At 44.6% G+C, this 26,030-nt stretch overlaps 1 protein-coding gene across 1 annotated transcript; it reads right to left on the reverse strand.

The window, feature by feature from the left end:
• Positions 1-1,260: 1,260 nt before the first annotated feature.
• EMP2 (epithelial membrane protein 2) lies at positions 1,261-23,665 on the reverse strand. The gene is made up of 5 exons (XM_065644697.1): positions 23,444-23,665; positions 8,291-8,402; positions 6,099-6,192; positions 4,654-4,800; positions 1,261-4,034 (listed from the first exon to the last, which is right to left on the reverse strand). The coding sequence occupies exons 2-5, from the start codon at positions 8,366-8,368 to the stop codon at positions 3,850-3,852; spliced, it is 504 nt and encodes a 167-aa protein (XP_065500769.1). The 5' UTR covers positions 8,369-8,402; positions 23,444-23,665; the 3' UTR covers positions 1,261-3,849.
• Positions 23,666-26,030: the final 2,365 nt, after the last annotated feature.

Genomic DNA, 26,030 nt, shown 5'->3' on the forward strand with positions numbered 1-26,030 from the left:
TCACAGACCCTCCTCAAAACCCTGAAACTAGAAGGGGCTTGTGTGCAAAATCCAAAGGGAATGGCATTGTCACATCAACTCGCAGTGAGTTCCCATTCCAAGCATTATTTGTGCTGCAGACAGGATTAATTTCCATATGTTTCCTACTTGTTACAGTCTGTTATGAACTTGATCCCGTTAATTTTGTAAGCTTGGTTCTGCAGCCTTAAAAATGAAGCCTTTCTATAAAACTAATTTACTCCCACACTTCACTTTCTTTCATCTTATTACTTCAGAGGGGATTATTGCACATATGAAAGAAACAAAAAACTTCATAAAATTTTCAGCTTCGTTAATTCTTTTATTTCAGTGGCACTGATGAACCATGATTTTAGGGATCTTTGCTCTCTTTAGTGTTTGGAAAGGTAGCAGTTCATCTTTCTCCTATTGTTAGAAACTATAGGAAGGATTTTTTTGTTTTGTCTGTTTAGCTAAATGCACTAGCTTCCAGTGCACAAGACAACGTTGCTGTACTCCCTCCGTTATTTTGAAGCCATTAAGAACCGTGTAAAAAGAACAGTTGATGGAGCTGGGGTAATAAAATAGTTAATGCCTAAGCAGCACAGTTCCTATCACCTACAGTGCATTTTTTTTAAAGATATCTCATAGCCAAGTACTGCAGAACTTCATTTTCCTTCATCCTGGATGGAATACATTAAAAATACATCTAAGAAAATACATTGATATAAATATTCTAGAGTTCTTTTCCAAGATTTGTTTCTTGTACTTCCTTTCAGATGCCTACTTACCAAGTAAAAAAAGAGTCCAGGTAGATTCACGGCTGCTACGTTATATTTTAATAGTTTGGACTTTTCCCTTGTGTTCACTATGATCAGAAAGCAAAAGTTTTATGGGGTTGGGGAAATTGTTTCTGGGAAGCTGGGAGGGGTCGTTATGGATCAATCTGTACAAACCCGTCTGTATTTTTATCATCTCTGTGTAAACCTGAAGCTTGGACTGGAGCAGATACAGAAGTCACTGGCCTGTTTCTAACATTATCTTCTCACATGTTCAAGGCCCTCAACCTGATCTTCAACTCACAGCTGCTTCTGCAAATGACCAAAAAAAATAAACTTACAAGTCAACTACTTATCAGAGCATCTGTGGATCTTGCATCACTCAGTAGCTGTTCTTTTGACACCATACACTTAAATATTCAATGCACTAATATTTTCCCTGCTTACCCTGGAAGGTCTTCAACAAAGGACAAAAATAATCAGCTTGTGGTTCGAGTACAGGCAGGAAGAATTTAATTTCACCTGTTCACACAAATACTCCACTATTTCTCTCCAAAATCGTGTAAATATATCCCAAGCTTAAAGACAAGGTCAGATTGCTAAATGTATCGAGCTTGCTTGCAGGACAAGAATTTGTTTTAACTTTATTTTCATGTACACTTTCAGAATAAAGAGAGCATAGAAAATGGTATATTTTAAAGGCATATCAGGTAGAAAGAATATCCTAAAATATGATGGTCCTATTCAAACTCTAGTTCAAGCTGTTCGGGCATTTTTTTTCTTGGTACGTAGAACATTCCCACCTGTTCTGTTCTATGTGGCATCATGCGTGTGCTGCTGTTTGTTCACCGTGGTGTGCAGGCTTTTCACTGTTAAATAAAGGGACAGATCTTTACTGTGGAATTAAGCTGTGTGTTCATGTATATATACATCTTTATTTTAAATATTTGGTCTATAAATGACCCGAGCATTATTAAGGCACGAAACTGAAGAAGCATCTCTTCAAGTCAGAGGCATAACAGGTTAATCTACAATTTTACAGGACTGTCCTCTAGATATAAGATAGTTTTAATCCATATTTGCTTAAGAATTTCCCTATTCCATGTTTAAACAGAACTAGCAAAATGCCCAGTTAATAGTCTGTCTGCTTTCAACCTTAAACTGTACCTACTTATTTAAGACCAATTCTGCATGCTAGCAAATTCAGGTGAAATGTATTCAGCAAACTGTCGAAACACTTTTTAAAAAAGTAGGGTAGTAATTCTTGAACTTCAGAGCATTTCCACTAGGAGGAAAAAAAAACCAAACAAACCAAACCAACCTGACAAAAATATCAGCATCATGGCAGACTGGTGAGAATGCATTTTGCTCAGACTGATTGGGGTTTTTTACTATTATTATTACTCATAATGTGCTGTGCTGCTTACTGGTCTAATTTCTGAAGAGTCTCGTTGGGCTTGCTTTGCTCCCAAAAGACAAGTAGTACGTGCCAAATCATCTTAGGATGTTCAGGGAATGGAGATGGAACTACATGAGTTACTACTCACGTTGGAGACAGTTCCTGGACAGTTCTGTACCTGAACTTTTACTTTGTGACAAATCAAGGATGAATTCTCTGCAGGGATGGGTCAGACCGTCGGCTGATGTATAATGCAGTGAGTATCAACTTTAGTAGAGCTGCACTACTTTGTAATAATAAATTTGTTCTACATTAAGTGTAAAACCTCATTCCAAACCTGTTTACTTTTTTACTGTCTGTGTATTGAGCCAGCTGTAGTAAATATACTGAAATAAATACATGGTTAGTGCTTTTTTACAAAGTCAAGTCTGTATTTAAGCATCAAAGCTGTGACTAACCAGAAAAAGGCACTTCATTCATTCTCCACACTGAGCTCCCAGCTCCAACATCACCATCAGCCAAAGCCAGTATTACACTGCTGAGCAGTTAAGCCTGGTATTACAGTACAGATTTCTCTCACAAAATTATTGAAAAATAGAAATCACCAAGTCATTTCATCTTGAAAAACTGTCCCGGAATTCCTAAGCATAGTAATTGCACTCTGATTTATTTACTAGGAGTGTTTAGTTCAAGTAAAATCCACAAAGGAATTTAGAATGACTTTTTGAAAGGCCAATTTCCTAATGGGCAGACTCAGGGAATGCTTTTGTAAATGATACATTAGCCATGAAATCGCTATATAATAAAAGCCCAGTGTAATAAACATGTTGAGTTTGGCCGTAGAATCCTAAATTGGGCACTGCTTGATCACTAATTTGCTTAGAAATTTCCAAGGTAATGCTTTTTTTCCCCTTTTTTTCCTTCCTTCCAGAAAGACTATACACGATGCAAAAATAAAGGGCTATAGGACTTGAGTGGGGTATTTCTTACTGCTCGGACTACGCTGGTCCCAAGTTATCCAGTGAATTTGCTGGTGAATTCTTCCGCCAAAGGCTCCCTATGCTTAAATTAAATGTGAAAGAGAAGCAAGAGAATAATTAGCCGGAGTACAAAAAGGAGTTGTTTACTTTTGCAAAGCAAGTGGTTTTAATAAAAGCGTGATGACACTTACTGCACATTATAAACAGCAGAACCCTCAGCCTCTGCCAGAACAGATGCACTGTGGGCAGCTTTGGCCTCTTAGAATTGTTCGCTTTTTCACTGTGATCTGGGCCTCATTTTTTACTCCCCCTGTATTTATCCCATCCCAAAGGGATACATCTGGTCCAGGAATACAGTTAGCACACTGATTACAAATTAATTTGCATGGGCCTTATTTGTAATCTACTAGAGGCCAGGAACAAACTGTTAATGTCTAGTAAAGGGAAAATCATGGATGATGATGAAATATGTAAAAGAAACTACTCGGCTCTGTCCTGCTCAGTCCCCTGACCTGCTGGTGCCAGGTGTTCCATTAAACCTGCCTTTTTAAAAAATTCTGTTTCATACCAAGAACACAGTACATTTGTAGAGAAACAATACCTTTACTACAAAACCATGTAAATGATTATATACAAAATGGTTACTGGAATTTGGTTTTGTACTGGAGTGACAGAAATAACTAGCTGCTGACATTTATTTACGCTTCCTTAGTACTAGGTACATCACACCGCTGATGAGAGTGAAGGTAAACGCGATCCAGGCCAAGACGAAGGAATAGCCGTATCGGCCTTCGGACACGTCAATGAAGTATGCGGCGCTCTTGTGTAGCTCTTCGTGCCTGTCTGTATAAATGGAAGCTGCAATCATAACGCACAGACCTGGAGGACGAAGCAAATTGCAAAGTTCAGCAGCTTGAAGTATTATCAATGTGCATGAAAACTAGTCACTGGCTTTCTTCTGTCAGCTGCTTCCACCAATGGCCTTTTTTTTGCAGACACTCACTTTCCATCCTCAAACTAAAGTGGGAGCATTTCAGGACACGTTTTCAGTTTCTTTGGCATGGATTAAATGTGAAGTGCTGTTGTGTATTTATGTCATTTGCAATGAACACCAAATGACTCGAAACATCTGGAGAGTTTTAAAGACTAACAAACAATTAAGGAAGTACCTGCCCGTAACAATTTCAGGGTTATTTAATTTGTTCAACCAGTTCAGAATCTCAGATTCTTTCCCTTCAAGGCTTAAATGGCTTTATTCTGAGCAGCGATGTCACCCATGTTTTAACTGCCTAAACAGTACAGAATGGAGCCAGTTCACTGTTTAAACAAATCTGAAGGATAAGCTATGACCTCAAGAGCCCTACGAATTTCTCATGCAGCTTATTCTTTTTGAAACCATTTTCCCCTTGCAGCTCATTCTTTTTGAAACCTTTTTCCCCTTCCCTTTCCTACTTTCATGTAAACATCATAAAGTCACAAGTGTTGAAAAATCACTCACATGACAGGAGCTGGATAACAGAGGTTAACACAAATCTTTCTCCTTGCTTTAGACGGAAGAGTTGAAGAATGAAAACCAGAAATGCCACACAACAGAAAATAGTAGATAGGACCATGGTGGCCTGAACAGCCTGAATTGATTGATATTCTGCAAAAACAAAAAAGCAGCCTTGATTAAAAATACAGCTTCCCTCTTGCCCCATCCAGCAGTGAGCAGCAGCTGAGCTGTGTGTTGTCAGCAGTTCAGCAGCCACGCGTTGCCCAGAGTGGCTCTTCTCACTTTCCTGGGTACTCAGACCACTGGAGCTTTAAGGACTTTTCAAAGCTTTTCATTACCCTGAATAAAAATACTACAGAGACTATTTCTCCCACACCACATCCTTTGCACCACTTACGCACTAAAAGCGGAGAACTGCCAGGTGTCCCAAAGGGCTCCAAGCACCAACCCGAGCGCCCGGCCAGGCCTGGAGGGAGCTCTGCCCGCTGAGATGGAACCAGCCACGACCTCCACGCTTTGCTTAAGGGTTTTCATCCTGCCAGTTACTCCTCTATAACCGGGAGGTGAAGTGACCAATCCATTTGTTACTACAGGTAGCTGCTGTGTGTAACTTTGCTGCACTAACTCCTCACAGCAGCTCTCCTCTGGCAGAGCTGCGCTGCAGTGAGTAGCTCTGGGAACAGCAGACGTACCCGAGCTGGTTCGGGTACCTGATTTCAATGAGCGCACAGTAACAGAGACATCAAATGCAAATTCCTTACACTGGTGTTAGTTTAGATATGCCTGTGCGTAATGGATCATCTCGTGCAGCACAGATCTGCTCCGAACCAACCTGATGCTTGGAAAGCCAAGTTGTGATATGGATACATGGCTCCTCAAATCATCTACCTCTTTCACATATACAAAGACTGAAAGTATAGAAATAAAGTAAATGTAACATCTGATAAATTTGGAGGGGTTTGTAAAGCAGGACGTTTGGCTGTGCTGTATATTAAGGCCTCTTTGTTAAAACCTCAGCTTGTGTTCTTTCTTCTACTTTTTCCCCCATCCCTGTGTGCAGCCAGTACTTTGGGGTCCTTCTTTGGAAGCTAAAGTTCAGTTCTGAGACAAGTTCTCCCACTTCAGCCACACTTTCAGATGACTTCACTATTTTTACCTGATCTCATTTTTTCAGAACTCCTTACACTCCGTTTTAGTTGTCTGTGTTTGCTCTCTTGCACTGAGCTTTCAAGTGCACCTGACAGTTCCCTCTGCTTTCCTCTCACAGAAACTGTTAGAACAGTTTGCTTTTTCAAAATGAAAAGCCAGTATTAAAGTTTTTAGAAGATCTGAGTAGTTAGAGCATGCAGCTTTTTGAACAAATATATTTTTTCCCCTGCAAATTACATAGCGATTCCCCCAGATCTCCTGCTAAAGGAGTTGAGACAGAGGCCTGGAGAGACACTCACCGCTGAAATCATCACTGATGGCCATACAGGTGCTGTTATTTGTGGCACACACTCTCCAGACATCTGTAGTAAAAGCATCTCCTACCCACCAGGCCTGCAAAATAAAAGTAAAGGGCTCTTACAGACACAAAACAAACAAACAACCCCCCCTCACACTCTTTAGTTGTCAGTCTCCTGACCAGAAACATCGGCCAGAACAAATTCCTGTTCAGTTTGATAATTAACCACTCAAACTAAATTCGAGATCTAGTGGCATTTGGGAATAAACAGTGTATTATTATTCATGTCATTTTCATTTTAAAGCTGTGTGCAGTAGAAAAGGGAACAGATGGCAATGTTAAACACCCCAAAGCACACGGGATTTTCTGCTGTTTGGGCAGAAATGTTGGCTACTCAGAGATTACTCACTCCGTAAGATACCTGGCCAAGATCAGCTTTGTTCCTCCAGACCCTGTCGAGGATGCCCAGCTCTTTAAAGGCACAGCATTTTTTAATTCACAGGAAATAGCAGGGCATAAAGCTACGAAACAGAAACCCTTTATAAATGTTCTGGTTTCTGACACTGACCTGACTTAATCTCACCGTGATGTAGCTGTGCCATCCATGTGCAAATGCAGTTTGTACCTGAGGGCATCTGACTGGGAGCAGCTAGTGACAAGTTAAGATCTTCCTGTGCTATTTCTACTTTGATATTTTAACACAATGCAAAATGGTACTACGGTGACTGAACAGATTTTTACGGTAGCCTGGGAAATGCTGAGTGCCCCACACAAGTGGCATTTCCTCAGGAAACCCGTTCCCATTCCGATCGCTACCCAGGCCTTTGTTTTGAGACCGGAACTGGAAAAATACGACTTTTAAATATTACTCCTGGTAGCATCTGCTGCTTAAATAGACATCCCAGAAACCTCACAGCTTACTGTGCGGCTTTGCAAACAATACTGCAATAAAAACGATAATATTTTATGATAGCAGGCATATGTGTAATGGTAACACTGTGTTTTAAGAGAAAGCATTACCTCCTCAGGATGCCATTTATGTGGGTTTTGAAGTCCAAGTTCAGTATATTCTTTTCAGCTCTGAGCACTATATAACCCTTTCAGAGTTATTTCCATGACTAGAAAAAGCCTTGGAAGATGATGAATTCTAATAGAAGGTTACACAGTTTAAGTTTTAACTGCTTAAAAGCAGCTAATGACACAAAGCAGGGGGCATGGGGGTTTATTTCTGTAATAATTTGATTTGTATGGAGCAGTTCTGAACTAGAATAAGTTGCTTTGTCCGCTGTCCTAGCTTTCTAAATATTCAAAGGAGCAGGGTACGACAACCTGCTGTAGTGCTCAGTCCATGACCTGCTTCAGTGGAACAAATTAACCAGCTGACTGAAAGATAACATCTGAGTTTGTACAATTTTGCAATAAAAAGCTGTGGTTAACACATCATTTCACTTGGAGCAGTCCTGGAAGAGACCACGGAATTCAAACCAGCTTCACTGAGTACACTAAAGTTTTTTCAGCAGATTTTTTTTTTTAATTCTAAAAGTCTGTACATACACTTAACCTACTAGGGAAAGAAAGACTCCAGTGCCCAGTGAAGAGTACCTGTCAGAATAGTGGGCTGGTTTGGAAAGAGGAAAATTCAGGTAAGAGCTAGATGTCAATACCAGAAGGCAAATTCTGTCCTGGAACAGCTTAACTGAATGGAAACTGGTAAATTCATGGTGTGTGCTTCATGACTTAATTGGGCATCTTGGACAACCACTTGTGAGGCAAACATACCTTGACTGAAATTATCCCCACGGATTGATCATGAGCTATTTGACTTCATGTGCTTGACACATTTTTCCCCCCTTTCCCTCAATCTCTGTTGAACCAAGTCCCACACCTCCAGCCTGCAAGTGCAGCAGGATTTGTAAATACACTCCCTGGCCAACTATTAATACCTCCCAGGGGAGAAGATCAGCTGCATAGCGTGGGGCTATAACATGATGCCGTATGAATGTATGGTGTGTACGTGTATGGTCTCCTCCCTGTACAGCAACACGTGTATTCAGGGCATTTTTGTTACAAAAAGGTGTGAGCAGACCGGTGTGCCTAACAAAGCTACGTGCTTTCAATATGCAAGTTGAACACAACTAGAGAATAACTTCGTTTTTACGTGTTTGAGAGAAACGGAGAAGAAACGACACTCACATTGTCAATGGTTGAGATGAACAGCAGCGCTGCCGAGGTTATGTGAAACACAATAATGAAAGCCAGAAGAATCAACATCCTCGATCAGTGGAGGCTTTAGTCTGTGGTAAATCTGTTGAAAACAAGAGAATATTTGATCAATCTTTAAAAGCTTCTCCACCTGTCATTCTGCAGTTTCACTGCCTTGAGCAGCCCAGGGTATTTCAGAGCCGCATGCACTGAGTCTGCAGCACACGGTCCTTCTCCAGAGAGAAAAGACTCCACATAATCAGACTTTCCGTCAGCACAACGGCTTTCTGTTTAGGGTGTGTGATACGTAACTAGCATCGCTGGTGTTAAAATGAATCACAACTTGACATGAAGCCAAGAGGCGCATTTTGCAAGCTGCCCGCGGGCCGGCTGCAGTGGGCAGAGACACACACACAAGTGTCTTTCCGTGTGCTTCTCCAGCCGGGATAGAAAACACTCCTTCGGGTTGACTTTTAGAGAAACCCTTTTCAAATTCCAGCCTCATTCGCACGTGATGCTGGAATTGCCACAGGCTTTGGGGAAGTCTTGGTTCAACCGTGCTTTCGAAGGAGGAAGAAACGCAGGTTTCCAGAGGATGCTTGTAGAACAACATTAAGCACATCAAGAACGACTTCCTAGATTTAGCACCAGCTATGTTGTACCTTAGGTTTCATTTAGGTTGCCCTTTGCTCATATAGTTACAAGTTTTATCTATGGATGAATGCCTTAAGGCTACCGTTTGCTCAAATGTATTACTCTGACTGGTAAGGCTGAATAAACCCGTTAGTCATGTAATAATCCAGTTAGTTACGTTATGTTCAGTCACTTAATACTCTCGATAGTCTCCCTATTATCTTCATACCTTATCTAACCCATTTATTACCATTTCACATCTCAAATGAAAACCAAAATGTTCTTATGTACAAAGGAACCACAAACTTCATTTGAACTGGAATACCCAGTAAATCTGTGGGCACATAACAAATAGGTTGGGGAAAACTACTGTTACCAACACACAGAAACGTACAATTGCTTGGTATATCTGTTATCTTTTTCTTCTTATTGTGTAAAAATGCTTACCAATTAATATGTGCTATATTCTATGAGGAATCTGCAGCCTTGCAGATATTTTCTTTGCATTTCATGTGCACCATTCTGTAGCATCACCTGCACCTTATCACTCATCAGTACATTAGCTCGTGTTTCTCCGCTTCCTTTCCTTTGACACATTTTCTTATGTCAAATGATCCCACTCATGTAACACAGCAAATATCCAGAAGAAAAGGTAATTATGATTTTTTTTTTTAGGACTTCTGTGGGTTTTTTCATGTCTAATCCTCTCCCCTACTGCCAGTTACTGGAATCACAAATGACCTGGAGAACTGAACCAAATAAAAGGGCTGCTTTAACAGGCCAAAATACAAGTAAAACTTCAACAAAAAGATAACAGACAGCACATGAACATGCTGACTAGAAACTAGAAGCTCCAAACTGATCCTTTACATCTACACCGCAGTACAGCGTTGTAACGAGCACTAAGCCTAACAGGATTAAAGTGCTTTTGAGAAGATGCAAATTGACCAGATAACCTTATATCCCCATCTAATTGGAACAACTGCACAGGAAAGCCAAGTCAAATCCTAAAATAAGGAAAGTAGCTACTCAAGTTTTTATGCCTTCCCATTTTCTCACTGTTAAACTTTGCTTTCTCAGCCACAATAAAGAACAAAAGTGGTAATTTCCTCCAAAGAGTCGATTCTGTAGATGACTCAAGATCCTCTGAATCTAGTTCTGCTTCTAGAAATGTCATTCATGGCTCTATCGAGCCCTACTTGAATGAAAGGAAGGAAGAAGGAAAAGAAGATATTTTGTGGGTTTGCATAATGCCACATCAAAATATTTTCGTTGTGCAATGTACTGGTCTTCACACAGCGCTCTCTTGTCTTGCGGTTGGGTTTTTCTGAGTTCCATTTGTTGCACAGATGGTATCTAGGCAGACAATAATGCACCACTCATCTGCCTTATAAGGAGAGAGAATCAAATTGTACTCAGTATTATTTTAAGAATAACAATACAATTTCATCATTATACATGAAGCATCATAAAGAGAGACAGAAAAATGTAACCTAATTAAAACCAATCTTGCAAAGTCAAGACTTGCCAGCACAGACAAATCCACTTAATCTTCAGGCAAGTGAATGTTTGTGTTTTATTGCTTTCAGCCAGAAACAGAAGTGTTTCTAACAGGATGGACAAACATGGATGGGTAATGAGGAGAAGACTTCTCATGTTTAACCCAAATAAAGCCAAGATTAAAGCAAAGGGTGTTTTTGTGTTTACAAAAAAAATAAAGGACAGAAACAATAGTTGGATGTTTCTGCTCTGAAGACCCTTCCTACCAGGCAGTTCTGGATCCCTCCTCCTGACTTGCTGGCAATGGCTCCTTCCATGAGCTGCTACAACTCCTGTGCACACCGTGCTACAACAACTATACACAGATACGGGAATGAAACACGCTGGGGGAAGGAATTAGCCACATCAGCTCCACGTAATTAATACCAGGAAAAGACAAGGAGAACTTGTTACCCAATCTGTCAGGCCTGAGCAGGGATCCCAGAGGAGCACAGAAAGATCTGTGGATTTCAACCACTCCAAGCACCTTGCTCTTCCCGTGGAGCCCAAGGAGCGTCTCTGGTCCATCACAACCTGCCCAAGGAGTGAGGAGTGAGGAGGGTTTTGCAGCTAAACGCCGTGTCCACCCTGTGCACAGGGAGCCTGGAGCTGTTCCTGCAATGCCGCCAGCGCCTGCATCCCTCTCAAAGCAGAAATTCTGGACTTGGTTCTACGCAAACAGTCCTCCTCCATTCAAGACAATGCTGGAATTGAGAAGTTTATTTTGGAGACTGGAAACCCTTCCTCTCCGTCTCCCTTCCCTCTGACCACAGCTGCCTGGGGACCCGTCCCCGCAGCAGGCGGCTCCTGTCGCTCTTCGTGAGCAAGGGAAGGACACAGCCATGGTGTCACATGCAGAATTTCTGAGAACACTCTGCGTTCATATTTAGAATCCTTACATTAATATGTCATTACTAACCAAACACTGTGGTAACATCCTATCCTGCACACTAGCTGTTGGCCTCTTTCTTTGTTATTCACCAGTAACTGTTTCTCAAGGGTTCTCTTCAGGTTGTTCCTGGTTGTCGCAGCAGGAGCTGGAGCCCCCACCGGAGCTCACCAAACCACCAGTGTGTCACTGGGCAGCGGCTCTGGCCTCAAACAGAGGGCACCTGCAAGAACAACTAGGCTGGCACTGCTGTTTGACCTGCCTGAACTCGTTCTGCTCAACAGAACAACCAGCAATTTGCGTTACGTTAAAATCCTATCATCTCTTACACTGAATTTATGCACCACGAGAAAACATTGCTTAAAAGGGGCTGTGAATAAGAATAGAAAATGCATTTTTAAATCACATAAATTTGGGACTCTAGTACTTGGTGCTATTACACTGAACACGAATCTGCAAACAACTATATTAAGAAGGTGCATAGGAATGATGATAGAATCACAGAATCATTTCTGTTGGAAGAGACCCTCAGGATCATCGAGTCCAACCATAACCTATCTCAACTCCAGCACTACCCCGTGTCCCTAGGAACCTCGTCTAAACACCTCTGAAACCCCTCCAGGGATGGTGACTCCACCACTGCCCTGGGCAGCCTGTTCCAATGCCCGACAGCCCTTTCCAGGAAGAATTTTTTCCTAATATCCAATCTAAACCTCCCCTGGCGCAACTTGAGGCCATTTCCTCTGGTCCTCGCGCTTGTTCCTGGGGAGCAGAGCCTGACCCCCCCTGGCTCCAAGCTCCTTTCAGGCAGTTCAGAGATCAGAAGGTCTCCCCTGAGCTCCTGTTCTCCAGCTGAACCCCCAGCTCCCTCAGCTGCTCCTCATCAGACTTGTGATCAGACTGTTCAAGTAGAACTTCGCTGCCATCAATGTGTGAAGTGATGGGGGATTCTGCTGTATTTTTTCCATGGCTGTTTTGCAGCTCCGGGAGCACTGCCCTGTTACCAGCACTGATACACACCACCATGAAAAGGTTTCTCGCTCTTACAGGAGTCTTGCTCTTAAACGAACCATTGCTCAACTCTTCTGTATTAATCTCTTGATTATAGTTAAGAATATTTGTATTGATCAAAAAAAGCTTACTGAGCAGAGTCATTTTTTACTTCCTATCATCTGAAGCAATATGCATTATGCTCTCAGGTCACAGTGTTTATGATTTTTAAGTACACTGCCTTTAGGCATGGAGGAAGACCGGGATGATGCAACAGATATTGTTCATCATTCCCCAAAGAAGTCTGAATTCTTTTACTAGTTTTTACACACACATACACACAAAAAAAGCTTTTTGGGCACACTATAGTTATCTTTAGTAGAAATAATGGAGCCACTCTTCTCAGAAGCACACGATGAAAAGACCAGAGGCAACAGTCACAAGTTACAAGAAGGAAAATCCCAGTTGTGAAAAATGTATTAATTATATTCAATGAGCACGATTAAGCACTGGCACAGGGCCCAAGAGGCTGTGGGATCCCCATTCTTGGACATTTTCAGAACTTGACCGAAGCAAGGCCCAGAGCATCCCAAACTAAGTCCCTGCTTGGAGCAGGAGCGTGGAGCAGAGACCTGCCCCTCCAGCTCTGCCCGGCTGGGGCTGCTCAGGAACCTCCCTGCACTCATCTCCAGCAAAGCTCTGACAAAAGAGAACATCACATTGGACATCACGTGTGACCTTCAAAACAGATTTTGGGGTTACAGTAAGGACGACATTGCATGGATTCTTCAACTGCAAGCCTCAGCATTTAACACCACTTTGCAAAGTCTGCTGCAAAGCAGAAAAGCACAGGTACAGCTGAGTTCCAAGCACAGAGTGCAACTGAATCCCCAAGGAGCGAGGTGTGAGAACCCCACTGAACACATCCACATTTGCTGTGGTACAGGGTTTCCCACAAACGCTGTGACGTTGCAGGACACTGACACAAACCACATTGAAAACAGAAGGCCAGCTACATTAACAACAAAGATTTTTTCAATTAGTGCAGAACTGTGTCTGGGTAACACTCCCTGATTTTGCCCAGGGAGGATGACTGCAGCAGTCACACCGATCTGTCACCTTTTCAGTAAAACAGACTATTGGGAGCAGTAATTTGCACTTTTGTTCTGGGAGCCTGATGTGCTTCACAAGAGGTGGCTGAGAAAGGCCTCTGCTATAATCTAGACGTGCAGAGACAAGTACGTTTTTACGAGATAAAACAGCAACACAATCACAGAACTGCACAGTAAAACAAAAAAGTATCCAGCCCCGGATTTCCAACAGTTCTGTACTGTAGAAAGCAAATGTCACAAAACTGGATGGCCTCCCTATGTCAAACTACACCCCCTGAAAAAAAAAGAAAGCCTCAGTTTATCTTTAAGATAAAGTTTATCTTTAATGTTAGCAGTACAAAGAAACATGCCTATTTGAAATTTTTCTGCTATTTAGCACAGCACACGAGCAGAAAGGAGAGCTCTGTCTCTGACAGTTGTTAGCAGAAGGTTTATCACCACTTTCCAGTCCAGATGTCAGTTCCACAGCCCACACTTTCATTTCTTCCCATGTAGTTCAGTTCTGCTGCCAGGCTATTTCCCATGTTTGTGCATATTTGATTTTTGCAACCAGAGGAACACGTACGTAGCACACTGTGTTTATCCTGTGCTCATTTGCATCGAGAAGGCTGAAGCTTCTCCCACAACATTTTCTGCTGCCCTCACTTCCAAAGACCAAGTCAGTTTTTTGTATCATCTCCATCTGCATCCACACAGGAAGAAAATTCCCCCATGGACAATCTTGGTTTACACACCTAGAAACATGGTGCAAACCCCGCGAAATGGGTCCTGTTGTGCACAGAGCAGGGCTGGAGATGAGCAGGATCCTCACCCACACTGAGCACACACCCAAGGAAGGGGAGAGGATCCTGCTGAACGAGTTCCCGTCCCTGCAGCTTTCCACTGCAACCAGAACAGCAGGTCTTGGGGCCATCAGTGCGGATTCAATTCAGCCGAACCGTCTTGAGGTCATCGGTGTAAAACTGAATCAAAGCAAGCTGCCTTCATTATCAATTCTTCTGCCCCTCGGTGCTGTAATTAAGTCTGCATATGTGAAGTCAGAAGAAAAAGCCTGTCTGCTGGTGGCATGAGAAGTCTGTCATCTTGTGACACATCACAAGATGTTTGGATTTACGTGATAACCACTTTGTTTTGTTCAGTGCTCTTGTGCCACATCGCATGGGACCTCATGACAGAGAACTCAGGAGTTGGCTCATGTTTTGCTTGGACCATTGTCTCTAAACTTGTATAAAATTCCACAGTTTATAAGGAACAGAGTGATGCTATTAACTTTTCTTTTTTTCTTTTACCAAATATAAAGGGTTCTGTTTTTTCTTGTGTGCTTCTCAGAACTGGAACAAAAAGTGAAGTAAGTTCAGGCAGCAGAGTTTCTCCCAAACTAGCTTTGAGGATTTCAGCAATCCTCTAATGCCTAAATATCAAACAACACAAAGGACAAGAAAATCAGGAAATTTAACACCAAGGGAATAATTATACCAGTTGAAACAACTTTCTCCAATTTCATTATTCCTTCTGAGTTAATTTAACAGTTGGGAACACCAACATCACAAGATATAATTTACTGAGTGATATTCCTTATAACGAGGCAGATAATATCCAAACTCTTCTACGTTCTTTCTTCACCTTGCCCTTTCAGTGTTCTCCAAGCTGACTGTTGCTCTGACCCTATTCCCAGTCTGCGGTATCTGTACATTAACCCGTCCTTTGAGGAGCGTCCCCTGGATCCCATGTGTCCCGTCTGTGGCTGCAGGGCCGGCCGGCCGCGCTGCCCAGCGAGCGGCTCCTCCTCGCTGTCCTCGCATGTGCTGCTGTGCACGTGCCCCAGCTGTGCCACATCTGGATCCTCTCCGTGTCACCTACGGAAGAATCCTTCTTCTGTGCAAGGAGAAGTCTAGAAAGGAGAAGCACATCCCTGTACTTTTCTTTCTTATTTTTCTCCTGTATCATCAATGCATGTTGGAAAAGGAAATACAACAAAAGCAATCTAGTTCTGTGTTAGATGGTGACCTGGGAGCCTTACTTTAAGGAAGCAGCCTTGAAACATTTCAGGAGAGGAGTGCTGATCTTGAAGCTAACATTGCATCTACATGTATAAACTGCATGCAAAGGTTTTGCTGCCCGTAATCATTGAAAAACACATCAATAGTTCTTTGGTGCATGAAGTGAGCTGCTACTGTTAGAGCTCACAGGTTTACTACACAGAAATGGAGTTTTCTCTTCTATTGAAGTCTTATTTATAAGTGTGATTCAGCAATTAAAAATATAGGTCTACCAACAGATGGGGAACTCTGGTATTTATGCTCACATATTGTCTGCTTTCAGTAAATCAAATATGTTGTAGAACTGGACCCTCACTGACCTATTCTTCATGTTCAGGTGTAGATTCCAATTCTGACCTGTTTTCATGCTCAGATATTACAGAGCTAACAGTCAATACAGAAACAGCGTGTCCTCTTTCAACCAGCCATCTCTTTAGCCAGCTCCAAACCTTGAAGAAGTGCTGGTTAGTTCAGACTAGACCTCTACAATATTGGATGGGAACACAGGAGAGAAGTGCAAAATAAGATTAACAGTCTACACGGCAGCCAGGCTCCCACCCGATTTTTTCCCTGGTATGAAGCTGAGCATGAAGAACAATGTACGCTCTTCAAGAAATAAGTCCCTTGATGCTGAACTTGGAATCAAGAGTGCTAAATGTCCCCTCAGCCCCCAGATGGCACAGACACCATCAGCTCTTTTTGCTTAAGAGCAGAGAACACACTCAAGGCCGTGGCTCTTTGTGCTGCCTGTTTTCTGTGGAAGGAAAAGAGCTTCTCACTTGCACTTCCAGCTACTTCTCAAAGGCCTTCACCACAAAGCAAGGAAATCAGAAGGAAATGAAACAATGTTCCCTGCATACACTCGCCGTATGTAGGCAAAAATAAATTCAATATAGCAAAAATTAATTCACAGTATCTTCTAGAGCTCTATTTGAATCACAACATTCATGCTTTTTCAACCCAACCGCAGAAAATGGAAGTACGATGATTCTGCCAGGTCTCAGTTTGTTGGTGCCCTTGCAGCAGGCTCTGTTAAAACCCAGCATGCTCCCGCACAATTAAAGCTGCTGGCCCAATGTATTTTGATAGTGAAATATAGGGGCTGGGAGACAAACTGGCAAGATGTGGTATAGCCTAGTTTTTATCCAGCTTCTTTCAGGAAATCTCGCCTTGCAAGCAAAGCCCTGAGGTCTGCTTTTTGTGTTCATCGAGATTAATGCAAATGTGCCTCTATAGCTTAATAAAGCCTTTTGTTATTACAGCAGTTGGGTGTTTGTCCATCCCACTGGTACTGAGTGGGATTGCTTGAACAACAGCAATCTTACAGGGAATAAGCTCAGGTTTTACCTGTTGCCCATGTGTCAGGGATACTGAAGCACCCTGGCAGCTCTTTCTGAATCTGCTTCATCAACACTAAACCTTCGCTCCTATCTGGTTACCCAAAGTAGAACAGACCGTGTCTCCAGGTGGGCCTGGCAAATCTTCCCTGGACTTCCTCCGCTCTTCCTCACCCTGTTTTCCTTATTAGATCTATGCTACTAAGCCAGAACTCCAAAGTTTAGGCAATTATAACACTGCTATCTCATACGTTTCCAAACAAAAACAAGGAAAAAATTGCAGCAAAAACGTAAAGTGCTAGCTTTGAGTACTCAGACCCAAAGAAGATGAACTGTCTAACTTCTTAGGGATGCTTTTAGTGAAGTTTTGACCTAGGGATGCCAGCATTGCTGCCACTTTTGTAACTCTCTCAGTCATTTATTTGCAGACAAGCTGGGGCTGGGTTTAGACCTGCCCTGCCACTCCTTCCACTGCGGCCCCACCGTGTGCGCCGGGAGGGAGGTCACTGTGCCGTGAGCCTTTGTGGGCACACGGGGCAAAGAGAACAGGCAGGACCTGCGGGAAAACACCAGCACGATGCCCTGTCGCGGGGTGGGGAAGTGGCACTTAGGGAAAACGAGCCTTGTGACCTCTACCTGAAAATCCTAAAAAACAGCCTCAAGCTTAAAAGATTTGAAATAGGTGTATCCAAATACTCCAGCAAAACCTGGAAGAGAAGCCTAACAGTCAGTATATGCTGAGAAGACACGTTAGCAGGTACAAAAGGCAGCTACCTCTACCAACGGACCCTCGACTACACGCAATATTTGAATAATAGTCTTTAAGCCTTCATCTTTTCAAAACTGCTCTTTGGAGATTTTTGTGTGTTCAGCAGAAAGACCATGTTTATCCTCCTCTAGCAGCACAAACCAGCATCTTCCTCAGAAGTAAATCTTTTATATAGTCTTCTTTTTCCCTAAAGCACTTTTTCTTCTAACTGCACTTTCACGCTAGATAATCATAATCTCTGATTTACTCTGTTCTGTGTCTGCTTCTAAACCCCAACACAACAGACAGCGGTGTAAAGCGGGCTGCCTTATTGCTAAATAACACCTGACATGGTCACAATTCATCTCTAATTCACATCACAGCTGTTGCTTGTGCCTTCCACCATCTGCTCATCCACCTTCAGTTTATGCCGAGAGTCACGTGCCTTTGCAAAAATGCTAACAAAAACTGGTCTTTAGTGAAAGATACCCCATGGAAGCAATCTGCTCAAGAGATTAGTTCTCAAAGGGCACGTACTGCTTGGGAAGACTCAACAGTAATTCGAAAGAAGGAACAGCTTGTATACTGCAATTTCTGGTTTCTTACAGAGCATGAATGTACTCTCTCAGCTTTCACATCTGCAAAACATGTTATAAAATGTTTGTATCTTGAAGTATGTATGGGTAGAGCTTAATTGTACACTTAGAAATAAAAAAAAAAGCACGCATCATTTCAGGCATTGAGCACACCCTTTCCATACAGCCAGTTTTCTAAAGAAAACTGTGTACCAGATACCACTTCAGTATAAACAAAACTGTGGTATACATTATAACCCTCTCAACAATCAAGCTAGTCTAAAAGCAGTAAAAGCTTGTTTTCCTAAGCTAAACAAGACAAGAACTTCTAGTTCTGACTTGTTCGCCCTCAGAGATGAAGACAGACTAGGGATACACTTTGCTTGCAGGTCAGGACAAACACACGGAGGAGAAAAGAACTGTTTAACCTAAAGATCAAAATAAATGGCTATAAATCAGCTGTGAGCACATTTAGGATGGAAATTGTAACTCTTAGAGCTGTCAGGTTCTGGAACAATCTTACAATCACCACAGCAGGGGAAAAAAAGACCTGTCTCCACAAAAAAGGATGATGCGACCCAGTGATGGTGCAGCTCCAAGAGGTCCCTCCGGCTCTGCACCCCTCTGATGGTGACCTCAGCAGTTTCTTTTAGGTCTCTATGTTTTTCAACGTGCTTTCGCATGACACACACGCCCTTGGCACTCTGCTGAATCCTCTCCTGTCTTCCAAAGACCTCAGGTGATGCTGGGAGCAAAGCCGACTGTTGATCTGTACGGCGGAGCAAGACAGACAGTGAGGATGGGACTGACGACCCACCGGCGGCCTTAAGGGAGGATTCACTTCTCAGGTGAGCGGTAAAGCTACGAAGGCAAGCGAGGCCTGTCCCCTTTTCTGAGGGTGACCTACGGCCCCTCCCGAGCAGCAGTGGGGAACCGCAGAGCTCTTTGCAGCCTCTGGCTCCATTCACAGAGCAGGGACAATGACACGGGGCGTACAATGAGCTTTTCCAGCCATGAGCAGCCTCCTGGGAACCTGCTGCTGAAGGAAATAACTGAGCTGAGGTGTGGCCCGGCCTCACCCCTGCCCAGCGCTCCACGGCCATGCTTCGCTGTCAGGATTGTCCCCGCTCAACACCTAGGCAGCGCAGGGAGGGACAGAGCAAGTATAATACCCGACCTTTTCATCAGGTCAACAGATTAAATGTGTCCTCAGTCTGATCCCATGAAAAGCAAACTGAAAGCATACCTGCAGCATTAACTCTAGACTCTAATATAGTTCTGAGAGCAAATCTCAGCCTCTGAGCTCCACTGACTACAGACTGCTGCTTATCCAGAGATTATTCCAGATACAACACAACAGCTCGAGTGATTTATGTTGTTCCACCTAATTAACCAACAAACAAAAGCAGAAAAAGTCTGTCTTTCCAGATTGAAAGCAACGCGTTTAATTCAGTAGGAATGAAAGCTGATATTGTTTTAGCTTTGGCAGATGCTCTATGGAAATTGCCAGCAATTACATGTGTTAGATTCGCTGCTGTAAAATTTTTAAACTGCTTGTTTTGATTTGGCTTTGCCCAGCTCTGTCTTGAGAAATTTTGGGTTTGGTTCTTTCAGAGTTTACACATCATCTACAAAGAGTGTGAAAATACTTCTCTATTGACAGTACGACAGTTGGCTATAAAATAAAAAGAGCAAACTCTTCCACAACTACTATTGTTTCACAGCAATACTGCAGCATATGACGGGATTTCATACTCAGCCTACCTTCGGAACGTCATTTTTACATTCTGATTTGTAATCAGTGCAGTGTTTCAGAATCAGTAAAGTAAACCATAAATACGTATCCTATAGCCATCTCTGAGGGGTGTTTGAGTCAGTCCACTTTCTGCCCCACCTACAGACTCATGTGAACATCTCCACACAGCCAGAGGGTTGTATTTTAAGGTCACACCCAAATTATGAGGCCTCACCTGGCGTGCACATACCATCATTAAACCTACCCATGAAACTTCATAGGCAAAATAAAAAGGCGTAATTACATTTTCTCCATTCAGTGAAGAAATAATAATTCCTTTGATGGATGAATTTAGGCCATCAGGCTTTCTCTTGAATCCCACCCAGCAAGATCTGTTTTCTAAAAAGTAAGATGCTTATCTTCCTGATGAAGTCATGAGCATCACCTGACATACTGTGATACATTTTACAAAATCATCTTCCCTCTAAAATAGTAAAGCTTTCAACAAAAATTGCAAAGACTGAGACCCCACCACAAAGATCACTTGTTTGTTTTCAGCATCTGAAAAACAAGCCAACCCTCACAAACGTTCAACAGCTCCATGAATGGAATTCCTTAGTGCTGTGCTTATGTTTCCCTTGCTTCCCCTCTGAGACCAATCTGATGTCAATAAAAGCTGTGCATTCCTTTCTACTTTCAAATTTGGCTGGGCTGAAGTATTCCATGGATTTTGTATAAAGTGTTTGGTACACTTCAGAGTAAATCTCTTTCTTATTAGTTCCTGTATAACACGGTGCCTCATTCTGGTGGGTCTTCTTCCAACGGGAACATGGCAGTGGGACTTGGAAAGCAGATCTTCTGCCAGCTAGCAATATAAAAGGTCTTGTCCCCAGAGACCTACTTATCTCTTTCATTAAAGACATTCTTGTCTTATGTAGTGGTGTCATGTCTTAAATGATGCTCAAGACACAAATAGAACATGAAGTGTAAGTGGAAAACCAAAATATACACAAACCACTGAGGTGAAAAGGGAAAAGTCTCCTTGTGCTGCCATCCAACTTATTTTTAAATGGACAGGGAAACAGCATCATGAAAGGAGCCAGACTACGACTAATATACTTAGCAAAAGCGGAGGAAGGTCTTGCTCCTCTACATATGCACATAGGATTCATCAGTACAACATTCTTCTACTCATTGTAGGAACGTCAAACTCAAAATGGGAAACAACCTTGAGCCAAACAAGACATCAAAGGAAAAGCCATGACAATGGAAGTAAGAGAAAGATAAAGGCAACCGTTAAGCAAGAGATGCTCATCAATCAAGAGGCGAAGAGTGCATTAACTGAAAGTAGGTATAAGTCGAAGGTAGAGATGGTAAATTACTTTAAGCAACGTTGGCCAGAAACAATAACTACCGCATCTAAGAACTGAGACAGAACCCCTGTCTAGGAGAACGATGGTGCAGCAGCCTTCAGTCTTGACCTGCTCAGTCTGTTCAACAACTTCCTTTACTAACAAGGTTTAAAACCTGTGTAAGCAAACAGAATACATTGTTTTTCCTCACTGGCCGATCCACAGCATAATCAACACTATTTAGGTGCTTATAAGTCTTTCCAGAGACCACAAATACATACAACACCAGTAGGATCTTGTCTACTGATAGTATGTTTTTATTTTAACTGATATTAACAGACTGTTTTCCTTCCCAAACGAGCATACTAATAAACTGATCGCCTCCTACCAGTGTTCACGGTATTACTGCACTTCACCTTGAGCTGATGGCTATCAGCAGAATAATCCCTGGTTCCCTGGCTGGGCAGACAGCTGACCTGGTAACATCCATGTCAGCCATGCAGCTGACATAATAAAATGTGTACACACTTCTATTCAGCATGGAGGACGAACCTTCCTTCAGGTATCCCAACAATCCATCCTTTATTCTGCAAGTTCACAAAGGGACGCAGATGACAGCAACAGTTCTTTCATTCAGTGTCTTTGAAGAAAGGTAACAGGTCAAGGCTTTAAATCTCATGCTGAATAAACTCACGTCAGCTTCTGTTGAGCATGTTTTCCACATATCTTTCTTTCCACTCCCACTTTGATTTTACCAGCTGTGCTAAGCACCTACACCCCAGCTGCATTCCTTAGCATGGCATTTGTCACACAATCTCTTACCAAAAAGTAGCTGGACTCTCCAGTAAACTGCAACTCACGTTTCTCCGCTCACCGAAACTCCTGCCCAGCTCTCCCCCCCAATCCGTGCGGGTTCCTGCCTGTCCATGTCCCCAGGCACCTGCCACCCCCGTCCCAGCCGTGTCGCTCTGTTCTCAAACCACCCAACCCTGCCCGGCCAGCAAAGCCTTCAAAATCAACAGCACAGAGCACGTCTGGATGGCAGAGTCATTACAGACTGCTTTACTTGATAGAAAAACCATCTGCTCCAGCAGGCAAGAATGCTTATTTTACATAGCTAACATACCAGCACTGTACGTACGGGGTCTGAAAATGAAAAGAAAGTGCTACCTTTTCTTTTTTGAAGAAGATTAACTAACCATAGCTGTTTGCTTCCAAAGTTCCTAAAGAAAACTCTAAGAAAATCAAGCGCGTATTTTGCAGTTATTCAGTGGGTTTCTTCACAGCCCTGTTTCAAGCCAGAAGATGCTCCTAAGATGCTCAACTGCAATAATTACTGATCATTTACATATTACTGCCACGTGTTGGGGGAGGAAAAAAAGACATTCCTGCAGCATGTGAACAAAGTATTTCTGCCAAGAAATTCACAGGCAGGCCAAACTGCAGGTTTCACGATGGCAGAATTCTGGGCAGGAGCAAACCCTGGGTCTGTGTGCTGGGGAAAGGACCGCGGTGCTCTGTTCGGCTGGAGATGTCCAAACAAGGAGCTGACCTCTTCAATTCAATGTATTACAAGCAACCCACGTTACTGAAAGCTGCCTGTCTGGTACCTGGCAGACAACCTCCTCTGGACATCACAGACAGGAATAAAACCAGCAGTAAGACAGACTGGCTTATCAAAAGTGTAGTTCGACCCAAGTTGAAAAACTTTTTCAACGCTGGCAAAAACTTCGTCAACCGAAATCCGCGATGAATTATTTATTTTTTCTTTCCGCTAGGGGGGGTGTCAACTGCCAAAACCAATCCCACGTTACTGTAGCATACGCAAACCCCACTCACATTAAAAAAAAACCCCACCACATAAGTATCCTGTGGAGAGAGCGAACTGTCCGCCGGTCCGGCCCGGCCTGTCGGGCCGCCGGGAGCAGCCGCGTCCCGCCCCGTCCCGCCGCCGATGCCCGATGCCGAGCGGCCGCGCGGGTCCCGCGGCCGGAGCCCCGGGAGGGAGCGGGGCCGGGGGGGCCCAGCCCGCCAGCCCCGGGGGCCGGCTCAGCACCGCGGCCGCCGACGTGCCGAGATAAAGTTTGTTTTGTACTAAACAAAATCCTGGGGTTTATTCCCCCCCCCCCCGCCCCGTTTTTTTCGGTTCGTTCCTCCCCTCGCTGGCACCCCCCCGCCCCGCCGCGGCTACTCACGGGCGCGGGGCCGGCGGGCAGAGCTCCGCGGGCTGCGACCGTCTGGCGGCGGCTGCCTGCTGCCCGCCCTCCTGCAGAAATGATGTCAGAAGCGAACTGGGTGTGGAAAGAAAATAATTCCCCAAAGTGCCCCTCAGCCGCCTGCCAGGGCAGAGGTGTGTGTGTGTGTGAGTGCGAGTGGGGAGGGAGGGACGGGGCGAGCGCGGGCGCAGCTTTTCCCCGCCCGTTCCCACTCCGCGGCGGGCGGGCATCGCGCCGCCCGGCCCCGCCCGGGGGCTCTCGGCCCGCCCCGGGGGCGCACGGCGGGTCCTGTGAGCGCTGCCGTGGCGGCGGCCCCGTGTGGCGGCCCCTGGGCAGGGCGGGCTGCGCCCCGGCCGCACGCGAGGCCACCGGGCGGCCGCTTGTCCCCGGGCGGCCCCCGCGCTCCGTCTGGGCGGCTGAGGCGGGAGCGGGCCGGGCGCTGGCCGGGTCAGGAGTGGCCGCTCCGTGCCCGGCAGCGGGGGCCCGTCCCGCCTCGGCACACCCATCCCGGAGAGCTGCGCACGGCGCTGCCCGCCAGGCTCCTGTCAGCGAGGGCAGGGGAAGGGGCGGGAGGCACGGTGCCCGCCCGGCCGCGGGGCGAGGGCCTTCCCCGGGCGCGACGCGGGGAGACCCAGGGCGGAGCCCCCACAGGAGCCGTCTGTGGGGAAGGAAGCCGCGGCCCCCGGGCCGCCGGCTGAGCCCGGCGGGGTGCCTGTCCCGGCACCGGCGGCCCGGAGCGGCCGGGTGTGAGGACGGGGCCGGCGGGAAGGCGCCATTTCGCGGCGGCGGAGCCGTCCCGCTGCGCTCCCGCCGCCGGAGGTTGGGCAACCGCGGGCTGCGCGCCGCCCGCCGCCCCTCAGCGCCGGGTTCTCTGGGGCGGTGTGAGCGGGTCCGGGAGCCGCCGCGCCGCTGAGGGACGAGCCGGGGCCGGCTGGAGCCTCGAGGGGAGAAAAACTTGTGTGTGGAGAGCTGAGGAAATCGGAGTTTATAAAGCCTCTGCGGGCAGCTCAGGTGAGCCCTTGGGGAAACTGCTCGCACCCCAGGAACCCTCTCTCCTGAAGAGGTTTGGGAAGCGCCATAGCTGCTGGCAAGCCATCAGTAATAAGCTGTGCCCGTTTTCAGCTTGATTTTCACAAAATACGTGACAAAAACAGTTGAAATAGTGACCATCACCAGCTGGGTGATGCTGTTTACTCTTACTCACAAGAAGAACGAGGGCTGTAATTCGGCTCCTTGCCAGCCTGGCAGGTTTTGGTGTTGGTACAGCCTCTGTTTGCTCAGGGGGCCGAAAGGTCTCACCTGCTGCTCAGGATCAGCTCCTACCGCTGCGTGAAGTTGGTGAGGAATCTGGCAGCTCCGACATGACTGTCAAGCTGGTTTATGTTTGTTTCCCTTGGTGTCTTACCTTCTGTTACAGTTCTGCACAGGTTGCTGTTAACATTTGTTTCGGATGTTACCTAAAAATCAACTAGACCATGACTCTAGATTCAGACAGTACATGCAAGTTTATGGGCAGCGTTTCCTGCATCCAGAGATTACCAGTTCTATAAGAACTGTAGTGAATTCCAGCAACACCATCCGTATTCCTGAAGTCTTTACACAAATAGCAACAATTACGTTGAGCAAAACACTGTGTTGGTTACTACTCCAAAACTCGCTTCGTTGCACCTTCACCCCTTCAGAAGTGCAGCGTTAGTGGCCATGTGCAGCTTTTAGGAATCTCATGTGTTGCTAAAAATTAAAGAAACACTGGAAGAGTTGTTTCTAGCAGTCCAAGTGCCACCAACTCCACCAAACACTACATGCGATTCAATCAGAGTAAATGGCATTTGGTGGCATTGTAATCCCTCTTACAGTGTCATTTTCTCTCTGTTGGATATCAGCTTTAGCTCTGTTAGAACTACCAAACATCAAAAATATCTTGTGTTCATTAATCACTTTGAAGTCATACATGAGAATATCCAGTGCCATGAACAGTCCCCACCTTTCACTAAAACTTCAGGTTTCTATGCGGTCATATATATTCCACGTTTTTGGGCAGGAGGGACCGGCACAGACCTCTACTGGCTGCTTCTTTTGTCCATCACCTGTTTTCTGGTGATCGCCTTGTGCTTAGACTGGAATAGGAATTACAAGTGGCTCTCAGGAGATGCTCGCAGCTTTGGGGCTGAAGGAGAAGAAGCCAGAATCTTGGAATACCGGTGGAGGAGGCAGCCCTGCTTGTGGATTCCCAGGGATTCCAAGAAAGAAAGCAATGCCTCAGGCTGAGCCGGCCCCTTGCACTGCGCTGGAGCATTGGAGCTGGAGCCACTTGAAGCATTCCCCTCACGCAGAGCTGGGGTTGCCAGTGGAATTGTGCTATGAAACAGATCACTTGGTTTTTAAACAAAAGATGATGTTGCTTATAACTTAAGTGACTAGAAAGAGGAAAATTGACCGTTCTACTTCATCACGCACTGCATTAAAGGCACTGCTTGCTAGTAAGTATATAATAGTGTCACTATAAGAAAACATTTACTGGTAAAAATAGCCTCCTTTCTTCTCACTCAATTTCTCTTACTTGTGT

The sequence above is a fragment of the Caloenas nicobarica genome, chromosome 14, assembly GCF_036013445.1.
Source record: "Caloenas nicobarica isolate bCalNic1 chromosome 14, bCalNic1.hap1, whole genome shotgun sequence".
Classification (NCBI taxonomy): Eukaryota; Metazoa; Chordata; class Aves; order Columbiformes; family Columbidae; genus Caloenas; species Caloenas nicobarica.

What these genes read in the sequence shown, in the direction of transcription:
- EMP2 (XM_065644697.1), bottom strand. Translation starts at nt 8,368, where the DNA reads ATGTTGATTCTTCTGGCTTTCATTATTGTGTTTCACATAACCTCGGCA. An exon ending in CATCAGTGATGATTTCAGCG is followed by an intron (nt 4,801 to 6,098) that starts GTGAGTGTCTCT and finishes TTGTTTTTGCAG; the next exon opens with AATATCAATCAATTCAGGCT. An exon ending in TGTTATCCAGCTCCTGTCAT is followed by an intron (nt 4,035 to 4,653) that starts GTGAGTGATTTT and finishes TTCGTCCTCCAG; the next exon opens with GTCTGTGCGTTATGATTGCA.